Source organism: Muntiacus reevesi, chromosome 1 (assembly GCF_963930625.1).
Source record: "Muntiacus reevesi chromosome 1, mMunRee1.1, whole genome shotgun sequence".
In the NCBI taxonomy this organism is placed as follows: domain Eukaryota; kingdom Metazoa; phylum Chordata; class Mammalia; order Artiodactyla; family Cervidae; genus Muntiacus; species Muntiacus reevesi.
In genome coordinates, this window is record NC_089249.1 from 96,205,844 (window position 1) to 96,218,477 (window position 12,634).

Here is a 12,634-nt window from a genome sequence, read left to right on the forward strand (position 1 = left end):
GGGAAAGAAAGGGGCTTGAAAGTATGGGGGTTCCCAGTTTGACAAACACCTTGTCCAACTCCCCCAGTGTTTCCTCCTTGAAAACTGATCTGGATCTACTTACTGCTGGGGCATGGGCTAGAAGTCCATGCGCTTCTTGGCCAGCCTACAGGTTGTCTATTCTGTGGCTGAGCAGATGAACTAAGCTTAGAGGCAGGCACCATGGCCACCTCAGGTTCATCCCGTTGTGGGCTGGTTTTCCAGTGTGGCCCCATTAAAGCCTTGACCTCCTTGTGTTCTTCCAAAATATAATACATGTATTCCCCAATATGGTCCAAGCCTTTTAGGTATGGGGTACTGAAGGATGAGGAATTTTCCCCACTGGCAATGTTTTGTCATTTTTGGGTAAAGCAAATAGAGAATAAAGCTAGAACATCTGGGACTGGGGCTTACCTGGTTCCCTTTAGTGTCATAGGGAGAAGGTGGGAGGTTTAAAAAATGAAATAATGAAAAGGTGATGCTAGGGGGAGAATAGATCCATCAGGGCTTTGGGCATTTTCTCAAAAAACTTTTTCCTTTGGTTCCAGCGAGAACAGTTATAGTTTACTCAAGAAAAGGGAATGAAGTACCCAGTTTAAAAAACAAAATAAAACCTTCCTTTATTGCCTCTTTGTGCTTATCAAGCCTTTTCTTACCCAGGGTTTACTCATCTGGCCTCCAGCCTGTCCATTATACCAGTTGGAGCCAGTTATCCAGGAGAGATGAATCCAGGCAACCAGGAGGATGGTCCATCAGGGGATGCCAATACCCTCCTCACCCAGCCTCTCTCCCAGAAAGATCATGAGCTGAGGGCAATGATCAGGGGAAACTCCTGGCTGCTTCTGCCCTGAAATAAGAGGACAGGGGGAGTTGTTTCTGTACTTAAAAAGGGACATACTTTTGTTCCAGAGCAATAAGAAATATGAGCAGATGAAGCTATGGCTCTGACGGCTGGTCCATTTTGGGAAACAAGATGCAAGCGAGGGAGTAATATATAAACAAAGTGTGGGTATATTTGGCAGGTTTGAGGCAACCAGAAAGGAAGGTTTGGGTACTCTATAAAAAGAAAACAAAGATCTGGAATTCAAACTTCTTCTGATAAGGCCACAACGAAGAGATTTCCAGCAGTGGGTGTTGCAGGAAGGTGGCACCCACATTGCCACAGGCTTGCAAGGTGATGTGCCCAGGTGAGGAGGCAGGTGAGGCAGGGCAGTGTCCCTCACAGGTCCATGTCTGGGCCTCCTGAGGATGTCTTCAGTGGCACCGAGTCAAACCCATCAGGAGTCCTCTGAAAGAGAGATGGTGACAGGAGCTGGCTGCTGCACATGGGCAAGTTTGGGGAACAAAGGAGAGAAATGGAAAAGAGGTGACAGAAAGAACCCTCCTGAAATTCCTGCTTTCTTCAGTGGCTTTGTGGAAACATGGACATAAGATAGCCTCTATTCTTCTTGCTCCCTTCAGTCAGTCAAAGGATGAGAAATATCTTTAAACCCCTTGCTTTGCATCTTTGTTGAATTCTAGAAGTTCCAGAAGACCCAAGCGTCCCAGGGTAAGCTGTTCTCCCATTGGTTAAACAAAAAGCATTCAAGGTCTAAGGAGGCCAAGGGAAGGTCAGCACAAAGGGAATGAGATTCGGCCAAGGAAACACCTACCCACCTTCCTTTCCTTTTCTGTTGCCCCCCTCCCCACCCAGGTTGGGTAAATTGGTCAGGGCAGCAGTGAACTGTGGGTGCTGGCAGAGTGGGGCTGCTGCAGAGGGTGATGGCCCTGGAGGAATCATTCGAAAGCTCTCTGCTTGCCCCAGGCCCAGCGACAGTGTGGTCTATCTTAACGTTTATGAGCTTCAGACTCATTCACCCACCCATACAGAGTCAGCTCTCCCAGCTCAGAACTCTTCAAGGGTGAACAACTTAGACGAAGCTGTGACTCAGCCCCCAAAGGACAGGGGCCTGACATCCAGGGGACAGCAGCCTCCACTGGCCAAAGGAGAGCCTCTCTTCTACCAGAAGCTGATCCTAGAGGTCATGCCTTCCCCTCCCTCCAAAATACAAAAAGGTTTTTGGTCTATTGTTTTGTTTTGTTTTGGGGGGACGGGGGCTGATTCTGAACCCCAACATGGGTGGTTCAGTACTCCTTCTGGAAGTTAAGAGGCCCAAACAGCCCATCCACTGGAGTGCATGTTGGCAAAGAAGGAGTCTTGTGCAGAGCAGTCTTGGGCCTCAGGGGAAAAGTATTTGTGTGAAAATACAGAAGACAGAAGCCAGGATTCTCAAGGCGGGAGGATAGAAGAGCATAGAGGGTAGGGAGCAGAACAGTGGTCCCTAAACAGTGGGGGGTCTCAGTGTCCTAGGACTGATGTCTTCTCCTGGCCTCCAGGGTGACCTCAGTGCACTGGCCATCCTCCCTACCTTGGAGGTAAATGATTTGATTTTCCCAAAGAGTGACTTTTTGCTGGTAAAGATGAGGTCATCCTCCACGTCCTCGCCTTCCATGATGGCACAGCTGTCAGCGGCTGGCAGGTCACAGTCTTTGAGGGTAGCATTCATCACGAGCTTGGAGTACTTGTACTCTAGCCTATGAAACAAGGGAATGGGGAAGATAAGACACCAAACTGTAATAAAAGGAAAAGGAGAAAGGTTGGGCTAAAAGGAGATATTCCCTTACCATGGGTGATGGAACTGAAACATAGCAAAATGGTATTAGGCTGGGGATTTGGCTAGAGAATCTGATTCCCAAGTCAGGGATCTTTCCCCTTAAATCTAGGTGTTTCTGTGATCTCAAAGCTGAATAGAAATCATGAAACTGTAAAATCATTTTTATCATTAATAATAGCAAATTAAGAATTCTCTTTGCATTTCTTTTGAGATCTAACAACTTTTCGTAGACTGCCATGTGGTACCATCCCTGTTTAGGGGTTAAGATGTGTATGTGTGTGCTGAGTCACTTCAGTCGTGTCTACTCTTTGTGACCCCATGGACTGTAGCCCGCCAGGCTCCCTTGTCCATGGGATTCTCCAGGCAAGAATACTGGAGTGGGTTGTCATGCCCTCCTCCAGGGGATCTTCCTGGAGGAACTGAACCCATGTCTCCTGCATGGCAGGCAGATTCTTTACTGCTGAGTCACCAGGGAAGCCCCTAGGAGTCAGGATAACCAAGGCATATACTGGATGAGTGACTCAACAAGCCTCTGGCCAGAGTCACAGGGACTGTGGCCAATACCAAAGAGCAGCGCTATGAATTTATACTCTCAGATACTCTCCTCCCAGCTCAATGATCCAGCCCTGGCCATCCCCAAACCCATCACGTACTTTTGATTCTTTTTCCAAAAGTAACAGGTCAAGACGGTGAGCAGGATGGCAGTGCAGGTCCCTGCAGAGATGCCCACTTTCAGCCAGAAGTCTATCGTTTTGCAGATGGTGACTCTCTGCTCAGGCAGGGAGATGCCACCGGAACACAGCTTCGGTTCTCGCCACACGTAAGTAGTCTTCTGTTGGGAGAAAAACAAGGAACTCAGATATCACACTCGCCTGTCTCCTGGGAAGTCCCCAAGCAGAGACGCCTACCTGGATGCCGGCCACGCAGCTGCTGACGATAGCATGGTAGTCGGCAGTTGAGCAGAGGGGGCAAGCGGCCACGCTCTCCCACAGGAAATGGAAGTTACAGCCATCGCAGGTCCCATCGGAGCACGAACTAACAGAGCAGAAAGGAGACGTGAGCGCACGCTCGCTGGACTGTTGGGAAGATCTGGCTGGAGTCCTATCATTTCATAAATTGCCCGATCTGTCTTCTCCTTGTCAAACTGTCAGTTCCATTGTGATCCTTCCAACTAGTTCTTAGCCTTAGTTTAGCTCTCTGATTTCCCTGATGATAAGAGGCCTTTCCAGCCTTCATCAGGGCCCCCACCCTCTGCCCATATGTTTCTGCCAACATCAGATGAGAACTCATGTAAGCAGTCTGAGCTCTAGCACAGTTACCCAGCTAAGCCCTCAGAAGCTCCTGTTCTCCCCACGGACATGGGATGTTTTGCAAAAGTCACTTTTTCTTTCTTTCATTTCACTTTTTCTTTCATTTTAAAGTTTTTATTTTCTATTGGGGTATAGCCGATTAACAAACAATGTTGTAAGAGTTTCAGGTGAACAGTGAAGGGACTCAGCCACACATGTACATGTGTCCATTCTTCCCAAACTCCGTCCAGCCTGCCACATAACATTGGGCAGAGTTCCCTGAGCTGTGCAGTAGGACCTTGTGGGCTATCCATTTTACATACAGCAGTGTGTAGAGCTTCCTGTGGAGCGCTGGGTGTGAGGGGCCAGTGTTCGAGAATGAACTTCAGGTCCCTGCTCTCTGCAATGTACTTACTGTAACGTTTGCAACGAGAACAGTGACCATACATTTTGATACCACTGCTGGGTCACAGCGTGCCTCTTGGCTTCCCATCTCCCTGACCAGTCATTGCCTAGCAGCAGCATTTTCCAAACCGTCTTCCTCAAGACATGGGTACCCTCAGGATGTTAGTGTTATGTGAAAAGAGGAAGGTAGGGGAAAGGTTGTTATTGTTGTTTAGTTGATAAGTGATGTCTGATTCTGTCGCAGCCCCATGGACTGTGGCCCACTAGTCTCCTCTGTCCATGGGGTATCCCAGGCAGGAGTACTGGAGTATGTTGCCATTTCCTTCTCCAGGGGATCTTCCTGGAGAATTGAACCCTCATCTCCTTCATTGGCAGGCAGATTCTTTACCACTGACCCACCAGGGAAGCCTGGGGGGAAGGGTACTGTAATCAAATTAGTTCAAGAGTCCTTGATTTAGTGCCCTTGGCTATTACATTCAGAATTGGGTCTTTGGCTGTAGAGAGATTCTTAGGATTCCCTAACATTTACTAATTTGATAGTAGGAAGGATCTATTATCTCGTTGAGTTTCCCTGGTGGCTCAGATAGTAAAGCACCCACCTGCAGTGTGGGAGACCCTGCAGGGGTCCATCCCTGGGTTGGGAAGATCCCTTGGAGGAGGTTATGTCAACCCACTCAAGTATTCTTGCCTGAAGAATCCCCATGGACAGAAGAGCCCGGTGGGCTACAGTCCTTGGGGTCACAAAGAGTGACTGAGCGACTAAGCACATTATCTCATTATCTTGTCTCATTATCTCATTTAATCCTCATAACAACCCCCTGAAGGAATTTATTATTATCCCCATTTTGCAAATAAAGAAGAAGAGGCCTAGATAAGATAAGAGCTATATCCATAACAGAGCTGGCAAGTCTAGGAGGGGAATTGAATCTGACCCTCAGCTCTAGCCATTAGTCCCTCTGCTATGCAGCTGCCTGCACGCTCTAGAGAGTGAGGGTAGCTTCTACTCTTCTGCTCCATCCTTGACATCTAAAGATCGAGGGTTTGGAGCCATGACTGTGTCCCCAAGAGCCCATTAATGGAGCTCAGACAGTTTTCTCTTTTGCTCTTCTTCAGTAATCTCTGTTTGGTTCTTGGGATGGAGTGATGTCAAGGAAGGGAGACTGTGTCACATCCCTTTACCTTGGCAGTGACAGACTCCCAGGAGCAGGCTTGAGTGGGCTGCATCTGACTCGGATGGTGGTTGATCTCCCAGAGCTGCAAGACTGGGTCACATCATTGGACCTGCAGAGCAAACAGTCCCCATGGGGGAAGGAGTCACTCATTGGTGCCATTGGAGAGCTGCTAAGTGAAGTCAGCATGGAACAGACACCTGGCTGGGGAAGTCTGGTGTGACACATAGGAGAGAGTGGGGGGTCAGGGAGATGTGGTCAAGGGGAAATGCACTGGTCTAGGAACGGCTGTGCCGTGCTCAGTTGCTCAGGCATGTCTGACTCTTCAGCGACCTCATGGACTGTTGCCCACCAGGCTCCTCTGTCCATGGGATTTCCCAGGCAAGAATACTGGAGTGGGTTGCCATGCCCTCCTCCAGGGCATCTTCCCAACCCGGGGATCAAACCTATTGTCTTCTGTGTCTGCTGCATTGCAGGTGGACTATTTACCACTGAGCCACTGGGGAAGTGCTAGGAAAGGCTAGCAGATGCATTAACACTGGAATCTCCCTAGGCGGGATGGGTTGTCCACCCGAGGTCATCCAGTATTTCTCGGTGCCACCAGGGGCACACCTGCCCCTACAGTAATACTCAAGTAGCTGGGCTGGGGAACTCTCAACCTTTATAGCTCTCTGCTGGGCGGGTCTGCTAGATCTTGTTCTGGCTTGATAAGCAGCAGGTGGCTAAAGAGGGAGGGATGCCACAGAGATTTCGGAGAAGCCCTGAGCTTCACTTGCATTAGCCCGGCCTCTCATTTTCACCTATAAAAGAAGATCACGTCCGGTATTCCCAGGGACCCCGGGTGGAAAAGTTCAGCTGGGGAGGTGATGCCATCCAGAGTCATATCTGTTGTCACCCCTGCCAAATTAGAGCTCCTAATTAGTTCTCACTAGTAGCATTTAGCTGGCAACCACTTCAGTTCTTCCAACACCTGTTCACATCCCACCCTCCTTCCTCTCATCACATTCCTAAGTGGCTCAGGAGAGGGCAAACCAAAGGTTTATCAGTGGCCCCAGGGGCCCTTGGTACCCCGGGATGGAGTGGGAAACAGAGGTCGGGAGGTTGGGCCCCTCACCTGGGGCCTTTTAGCTCAGAGTCTGGGAGCCTCATTCACTCTCTCTGCACACAGACACATATTCAAACAGGTGAGAAAGACTGAGTTACTCACCGATAAGCCGGTCTGCGAGGCTGACAGGCTGCGAGGACACGCCGGCCTTGTAGCCTGTCACCTCTGGGGGAATGATGACTGCCTGGCACACGTAGGCTGTGATGGGTTTGGAGAAACCTGACTCACCCTCGGGGATCCGGAGGTCGGTGACATTGTCAGTGCACACGGACATTTTCTTACCCTGGGCAGGGGGGTGCAGGAGGAAGTGGGAGAGAATGAGTGATCACAGAAGAACTCCCAAAAGGGAACAGGAAACAGTTTTTCTACATTTAAAACTTCAGCCTTCTAAGAGCATGCTGCAGTGGAATGATTCATCCCCGTTCTAATTACAAGACAGATTTTAAAAGATAAAAAAAGCTAAGAATAAGGCCTAGGTGTCCTAGTTTCTGGAACTCTGGCCCAGAGATCCCCAGTCTATTTCCTTGGAATCATCCTGGAGCCCCTTATGAGCAGGGTTGTGATGGCGGCAAACTGATTGGCAGATCAATCTACCAGCCTACCAGTTAAGGGCCTTCCTTATCCTAGCCAGATTTCTAGGCAGATCCTGAAATGTGTAGCTGATCTCATGAAATTGATTTGGGCATCTGGCCTGCTTCCCATTCACCCTCCATGTCTTCCTTGGAGCTGTGATTCTACCATACTTATCTTGGGAGAGGAAATGGCAACCCACTCCAGCATTGTTGCCCGGAAAATTCCATGGACAGAGGAGCCTGGTGGGCTACAGTCCATGGGGTCGCAAAGAGTCAGACAAGACTGAGTGACTAACACTTTCTTTTCTCATCTTGGGAGGACTTTCCAGAGTGTTCTGGCGGTTAAAACAAACCCCATAACCAGCCTTCTCCCTGCCTTGAGGTAGAACATCTTAGGACCAGTTGGAACCTATTCCATTTAAAAATATTTATCAGCAAAAGAAAGACCGCTTCTCCTCCAGTCTGTAACAACACAAAATCTATAGAGTAGAACTCAAGAGAACAGTGGGAACTGGACTCCTTCCTCGAGATTTTGTAATAGAAGAAATATTGAGATATTTTTCCTTCAAAATCCTTTAAATTTATAGAAGATGAATTATAATTTGTTTGCTAATAGAAGGTCATTTTTTCAATATTTTAAATTGAAGTGGACTAAGCATTTAGAATGTAGGATTTTCAAAATGATAAATTTAATTAGAAATAGACCCAAGTTGCTAAATCTGGTGTCTTACTTTGTTTTCAAGATTGTAAGAAACAGAAAAGGAACATGAGAACAGAAAGGTATCTTTACATTATATAAGAATAAGGGAGCAAAGAAAATAAAACTCACAGACTCTCTAAATTCTCATCTTTTCTCTCCCAACTCACTGAATGAACCTTTTGCTACATGGGGCTTGCTTTTATTAGTCTCCAGTTCCCAAGTTATCACTAACTGTCACTTCAGAGGCTTTCTTTTAACTTCTTCAAAGACTTTTTAAAAACGGGAAAGAAAAAAAAAAAATAAAATAAAAACGGGAAAGAGACATTTGTCTCTAATCTTTCATAGATAGTTTATTTCTTAGCATGTTCTCTCTAAAAACACAAACCAGCTATTTTGCATGCTGCAGAAGATGGGTAGAAGCTGTGTGGTGTAAAGGCCTTACCTCTACACAGAGTTACAGATTAAATGCTCAAGATGTTGTTTATTTTGCAACATTTGAAACTAACTTTCCAACCACTGATCATGGCTTGTTAGTAATTTAGTCAAGTGCAGTGGTGGTGTGATTACCCTTTACAAATATTTCCACCTTTTAAATTCGCATCCAAAATATTTGCGGCATCCTGAAATGCTAATGGTAACATGTAGTGTCAGCAAAGAGACATGTAGATGAAATTATGAGTAGTTTATTTTATCCAGCTTCTAGAAAACAAAAGACAGGTGTCATGATTTCTGAAGACTACTTTTTTAAGGAAAAAAGTCTTTCTCCTGCATAGTGGTTTTTTTTTTTTAAACCAAAGTATAGTTGATATAGGAGTATAGTTTTTATATAATCATTTTGAGGGAATAAAGGTCAGGGAGGAGTTAATGTACAAGTTACTCTATTTTATTTAAGTAATTAACTTACTTTGGCTGTGCTGTGCGGCTTGTGGGATCTTAGTTCCCTGACCAGGGATCGAACCCTGGCCCCAGCAGGAAACATACCAAGTCTTACCCACTGGACTGCCAAGGAATTGCCCACACATTATTTTATTTAATTTAGTTTTTAATTCCCCTCACCTGATTTTAAACATGTTCATTTTCCTAAATGTTTATAACCAAATGATTTGATCTTAGAGGAGAAAGTCCTCAGGAAGAATAATAATCATTTGGAAATCTCTGAATCTGCCCCATCCGCTGCTCTCTGGACCTCCCACGTCCTCTGGCCTCTGATTCGCTGGCGCCCCCTTTCCGTTCCCACGCCGTCAGCACCTATACAGCTTACCTGATTTCCGCAGAGACTGAGGGTAAAGTGGTGGAAGTATTTCAGCCCTTTGGAAGTGAAGCTTGGCCCTCCAGCCAGAGAGACGGTGTTTTCCAAAGCCAAGAAGTTGTACTCGAAAGTCCTGGTCGAAGTGCTGACCGAGAAGGCACAGTCATTGTAGCACAGGGAGTGGATCTGAGGGGAGAGGGGTCCATCAGGCTGGCTCCACGGGCAGGGCCTCGGGGGGCCGTGGAGAGCGGCACCACTCACCCCAGCCTGGTGCAGCCCAGGCAGGGGGAGAGAAGAGCAAGTGTGGATTGGGGTGGGCATTGAAAGATCTGAAACAGGAGCTAGGGAGGCTGTGTGCAGATGCACATTCCAGTATTAGCACATATATTCCAGCCATTGCCATTCCAGTATTAGCACATAAATGATGTATAAACCTCTCATTTAAAAAAAAATAAATAAAAATAAACCTCTCATTTTTCAGTAGGTAGTTGGATCAGATTCTGTACCTTGTTCCTATGCCTAGATTATAAAACTCCCTCAAGATACAAGATAGCCCTTCTTACATTCAAGCAGAAAACAGCACTAGGCACTCACCTAGAGCCAAACATCCTGGGATGTGAAGTCAAGAGGGCCTTAGGAAGCATCACTATGAACAAAGCTAATGGAGGTGATGGAATTCCAGTTGAGCTATTTCAAATCCTGAAAGATGATGCTGTGAAAGTGCTGCACTCAATATGCCAGAAAATTTAGGAAACTCCGCAGTGGCCACAAGACTGGAAAAGGTCAGTTTTCATTCCAATCCCTAAGAAAGGCAATGCCAAAAAATGCTCAAACTACCGTACAATGGCACTCATCTCACACACTAGTAAAGTAATGCTCAAAATTCTCCAAGCCAGGCTTCAGCAATATGTGAACTGTGAACTTCCAGATATTTAAGCTGGATTTATAAAAGGCAGGAGAACCAGAGATCAAATTTCCAACATCTGCTAGATCATTGACAAAGCAAGAGAGTTCCAGAAAAACATCTACTTCTGCTTTATTGACTGTGCCAAAGCCTTTGACTGCGTGGATCACAATAAACTGTGAAAATTCTGAAAGAGATGGGCATACCAGACCACCTGACCCACCTCTTGAGAAACCTGTATGCAGGTCAGGAAGCAACAGTTAGAACTGGACATGGACCAACAGACTAGTTCCAAATAGGAAAAGGAGTACATCAAGGCTGTATATTGTCACCGAGCTTATTTAACTTATATGCAGAATACATCATGAGAAATGCTAGGCTAGAGGAAACACAAGCTGGAATCAAGATTGCCGGGAGAAATATCAATAACCTCAGATATGCAGATGACACCACCCTTATGGCAGAAAGTGAAGAATTAAAGACCCTCTTGATGAAAGTGAAAGAGGAGAGTGAAAAAGTTGGCTTAAAGCTCAACCTTCAGAAAACTAAGATCATGGCATCTAGTTCTATCACTTCATGGCAAATAGATGGGGAAACAGTGGAAACAGTGGCAGACTTTATTTTTGGGGGCTCCAAAATCACTGCAGATGATGACTGCAGCCATGAAATTTAAAGACTTACTCCTTGGGAGAAAAGTTATGACCAACCTAGATAACATATTAAAAAGCAGAGACGGTACTTTGCCAACAGAGGTCTGTCTAGTCAAGGCTATGGTTTTTCCAGTAGTCATGTATGGATGTAAGAGTTGGACTATAAAGAAAGCTGAGCACCGAAGAATTGATGCTTCTGAACTATGGTGTTGGAGAAGACTCTTGAGAGTCTCTTGGACTGCAAGGAGATCCAACCAGTCCGTCCTAAAGGAAATCAGTCCTGGGTGTTCATCCGAAGGACTGATGTTGAAGCTGAAACTCCAGTACTTTGGTCACCTGATGCAAAGAGCTGACTCATTTGAGAAGACTCTGATGCTGGGAAAGATTGAAGGCGGGAGGAGAAGGGGACGAGAGAGGATGAGGTGGTTGGATGGCATCACTGACTCAATGGACATGAGTTTGAATAAACTCCAGGAGTTGGTGATGGACAGGGAGGCCTGGCGTGCTGCAGTCCCTGGGGTAGCAAAGAGTCAGACACGACTGAGTGACTGAACTGAACTGAAGTGGAAGAAGGGTGCCCAGGATGGCAGAAGAGAAGCTACAAGTCTGTCCACCCTCCCCCACTTAAAATTCACTGACCCCCAGATTCCTTTTTCCAAGTCTCTTTATAGGAAACTGAACCATAAACCCCTTTCTTGCTCATTTTAAGGTCGTCATGTGTTAATGGCCTCACACAACTGTCAATCCCTCCCTTTACAGCAGAAGAGGCTGGGGGGAGGAAGTTTGTGGCAAGAGTCCAGGGAGTCCCAGTGAGGTGGCCAGGGATCTGCAGGACTGCCGCACTTACTGCACAGCTGAACTGAGCAATGTCTGCAGATGGCGTGGTGTCTTACAAATTTGTAGCCACTGGGTTCTGATCAGTAAAATACAAGTTCATTGAAAAGCATTAATGAATAACTAAGAACTTCTGGTCACAGGATTCACTTTCTCAGATTCAGAAAATGCCTGGGGCAACAGCACTGGAAGGGGAGACAGCAATGACCCAACAAAGGGGGGTTACCATTCCCAAGAGCGGGGGAGCAAATTCCTGCAATAACAAGCTGGAAAGAAGTAGGCTGAATTTGGACCACAAGTCCCATTACTGCTTCCCTTTGGGTCTCTGCACAGATGCCAAATAACGCACTGGACCAGAGGGCCACAGATCTCCATTACCCAGCACCTGAAGATGAGACTTGTCGCTGACTGAGACCCAGACCCTGAAAACCAACCAGTACAAGCTGAGAACTCTCCTTCTATGGTCACACCCTGGATAGGTTTCCTCTAGGACTCTAACCTGGGAATGTACTAGGGGGAGTGCTTGGGTATCAGCCCCTTAAGAACACCACCCAGGACCTGGCACCATCTGAGCTGGCCTGTTCAGAGACGCAAAGTTAGGATGCTTAGCCAACTACTGGCACCTTGTTGCTCTTGGTCCCTGGACCACAGGGCATGCAGGCCTGGGCGCCATAAGGCTGGTGGGCTTTCAGGATCGTGTTAGGGGGACAGGGATGGCAGGTTCCTGAATCCCGATCAATATAGTAGCCAGCAGGACAAGAGGTGCAGGAGGAGCCCATGTCAGAGGCTTCCAGGGCACACGGACGGCAGTAGGAAGCCACCCCGTCCATGACGTTGGTGACGTTGATGGAGTAGATCTTGGCAACATCATTGGTATACTTTCTTCCCTGGAAACAAAGACACAAGGGGAGAGTGAGCTTGGCCTGCCTTGGCCTGAGAAATAGCAACTGAGTGCTCTGGAAATAACAGAGTATGACTTAATCTTTTTTATCCTGTGATACTTGAGAAAAATCTTTAGAAGCACCCTGTTCTTTCTACTCACCTAACAGTATCTTTTAACGTGCACTTTTTGTCATTTTAAAGTA

General features: G+C 46.8%; 1 protein-coding gene across 2 annotated transcripts in view; it reads right to left on the minus strand.

The window, feature by feature from the left end:
- Positions 1-218: 218 nt before the first annotated feature.
- The window catches only part of ELAPOR1 (endosome-lysosome associated apoptosis and autophagy regulator 1), a 74,232-nt gene continuing 61,816 nt past the window's right edge, over positions 219-12,634 (minus strand). For both annotated transcript variants that reach the window (XM_065927495.1, XM_065927503.1), the window contains 9 exons: positions 12,173-12,436; positions 9,174-9,347; positions 6,743-6,923; positions 6,336-6,432; positions 5,546-5,647; positions 3,581-3,707; positions 3,326-3,504; positions 2,427-2,592; positions 219-1,306 (listed from right to left, as the gene is read on the minus strand). In XM_065927495.1, the coding sequence (XP_065783567.1) occupies positions 1,238-1,306; positions 2,427-2,592; positions 3,326-3,504; positions 3,581-3,707; positions 5,546-5,647; positions 6,336-6,432; positions 6,743-6,923; positions 9,174-9,347; positions 12,173-12,436 (1,359 nt within the window). In that variant the 3' untranslated portion in view covers positions 219-1,237. The remainder of the gene's footprint in view (positions 1,307-2,426; positions 2,593-3,325; positions 3,505-3,580; positions 3,708-5,545; positions 5,648-6,335; positions 6,433-6,742; positions 6,924-9,173; positions 9,348-12,172; positions 12,437-12,634) is intronic.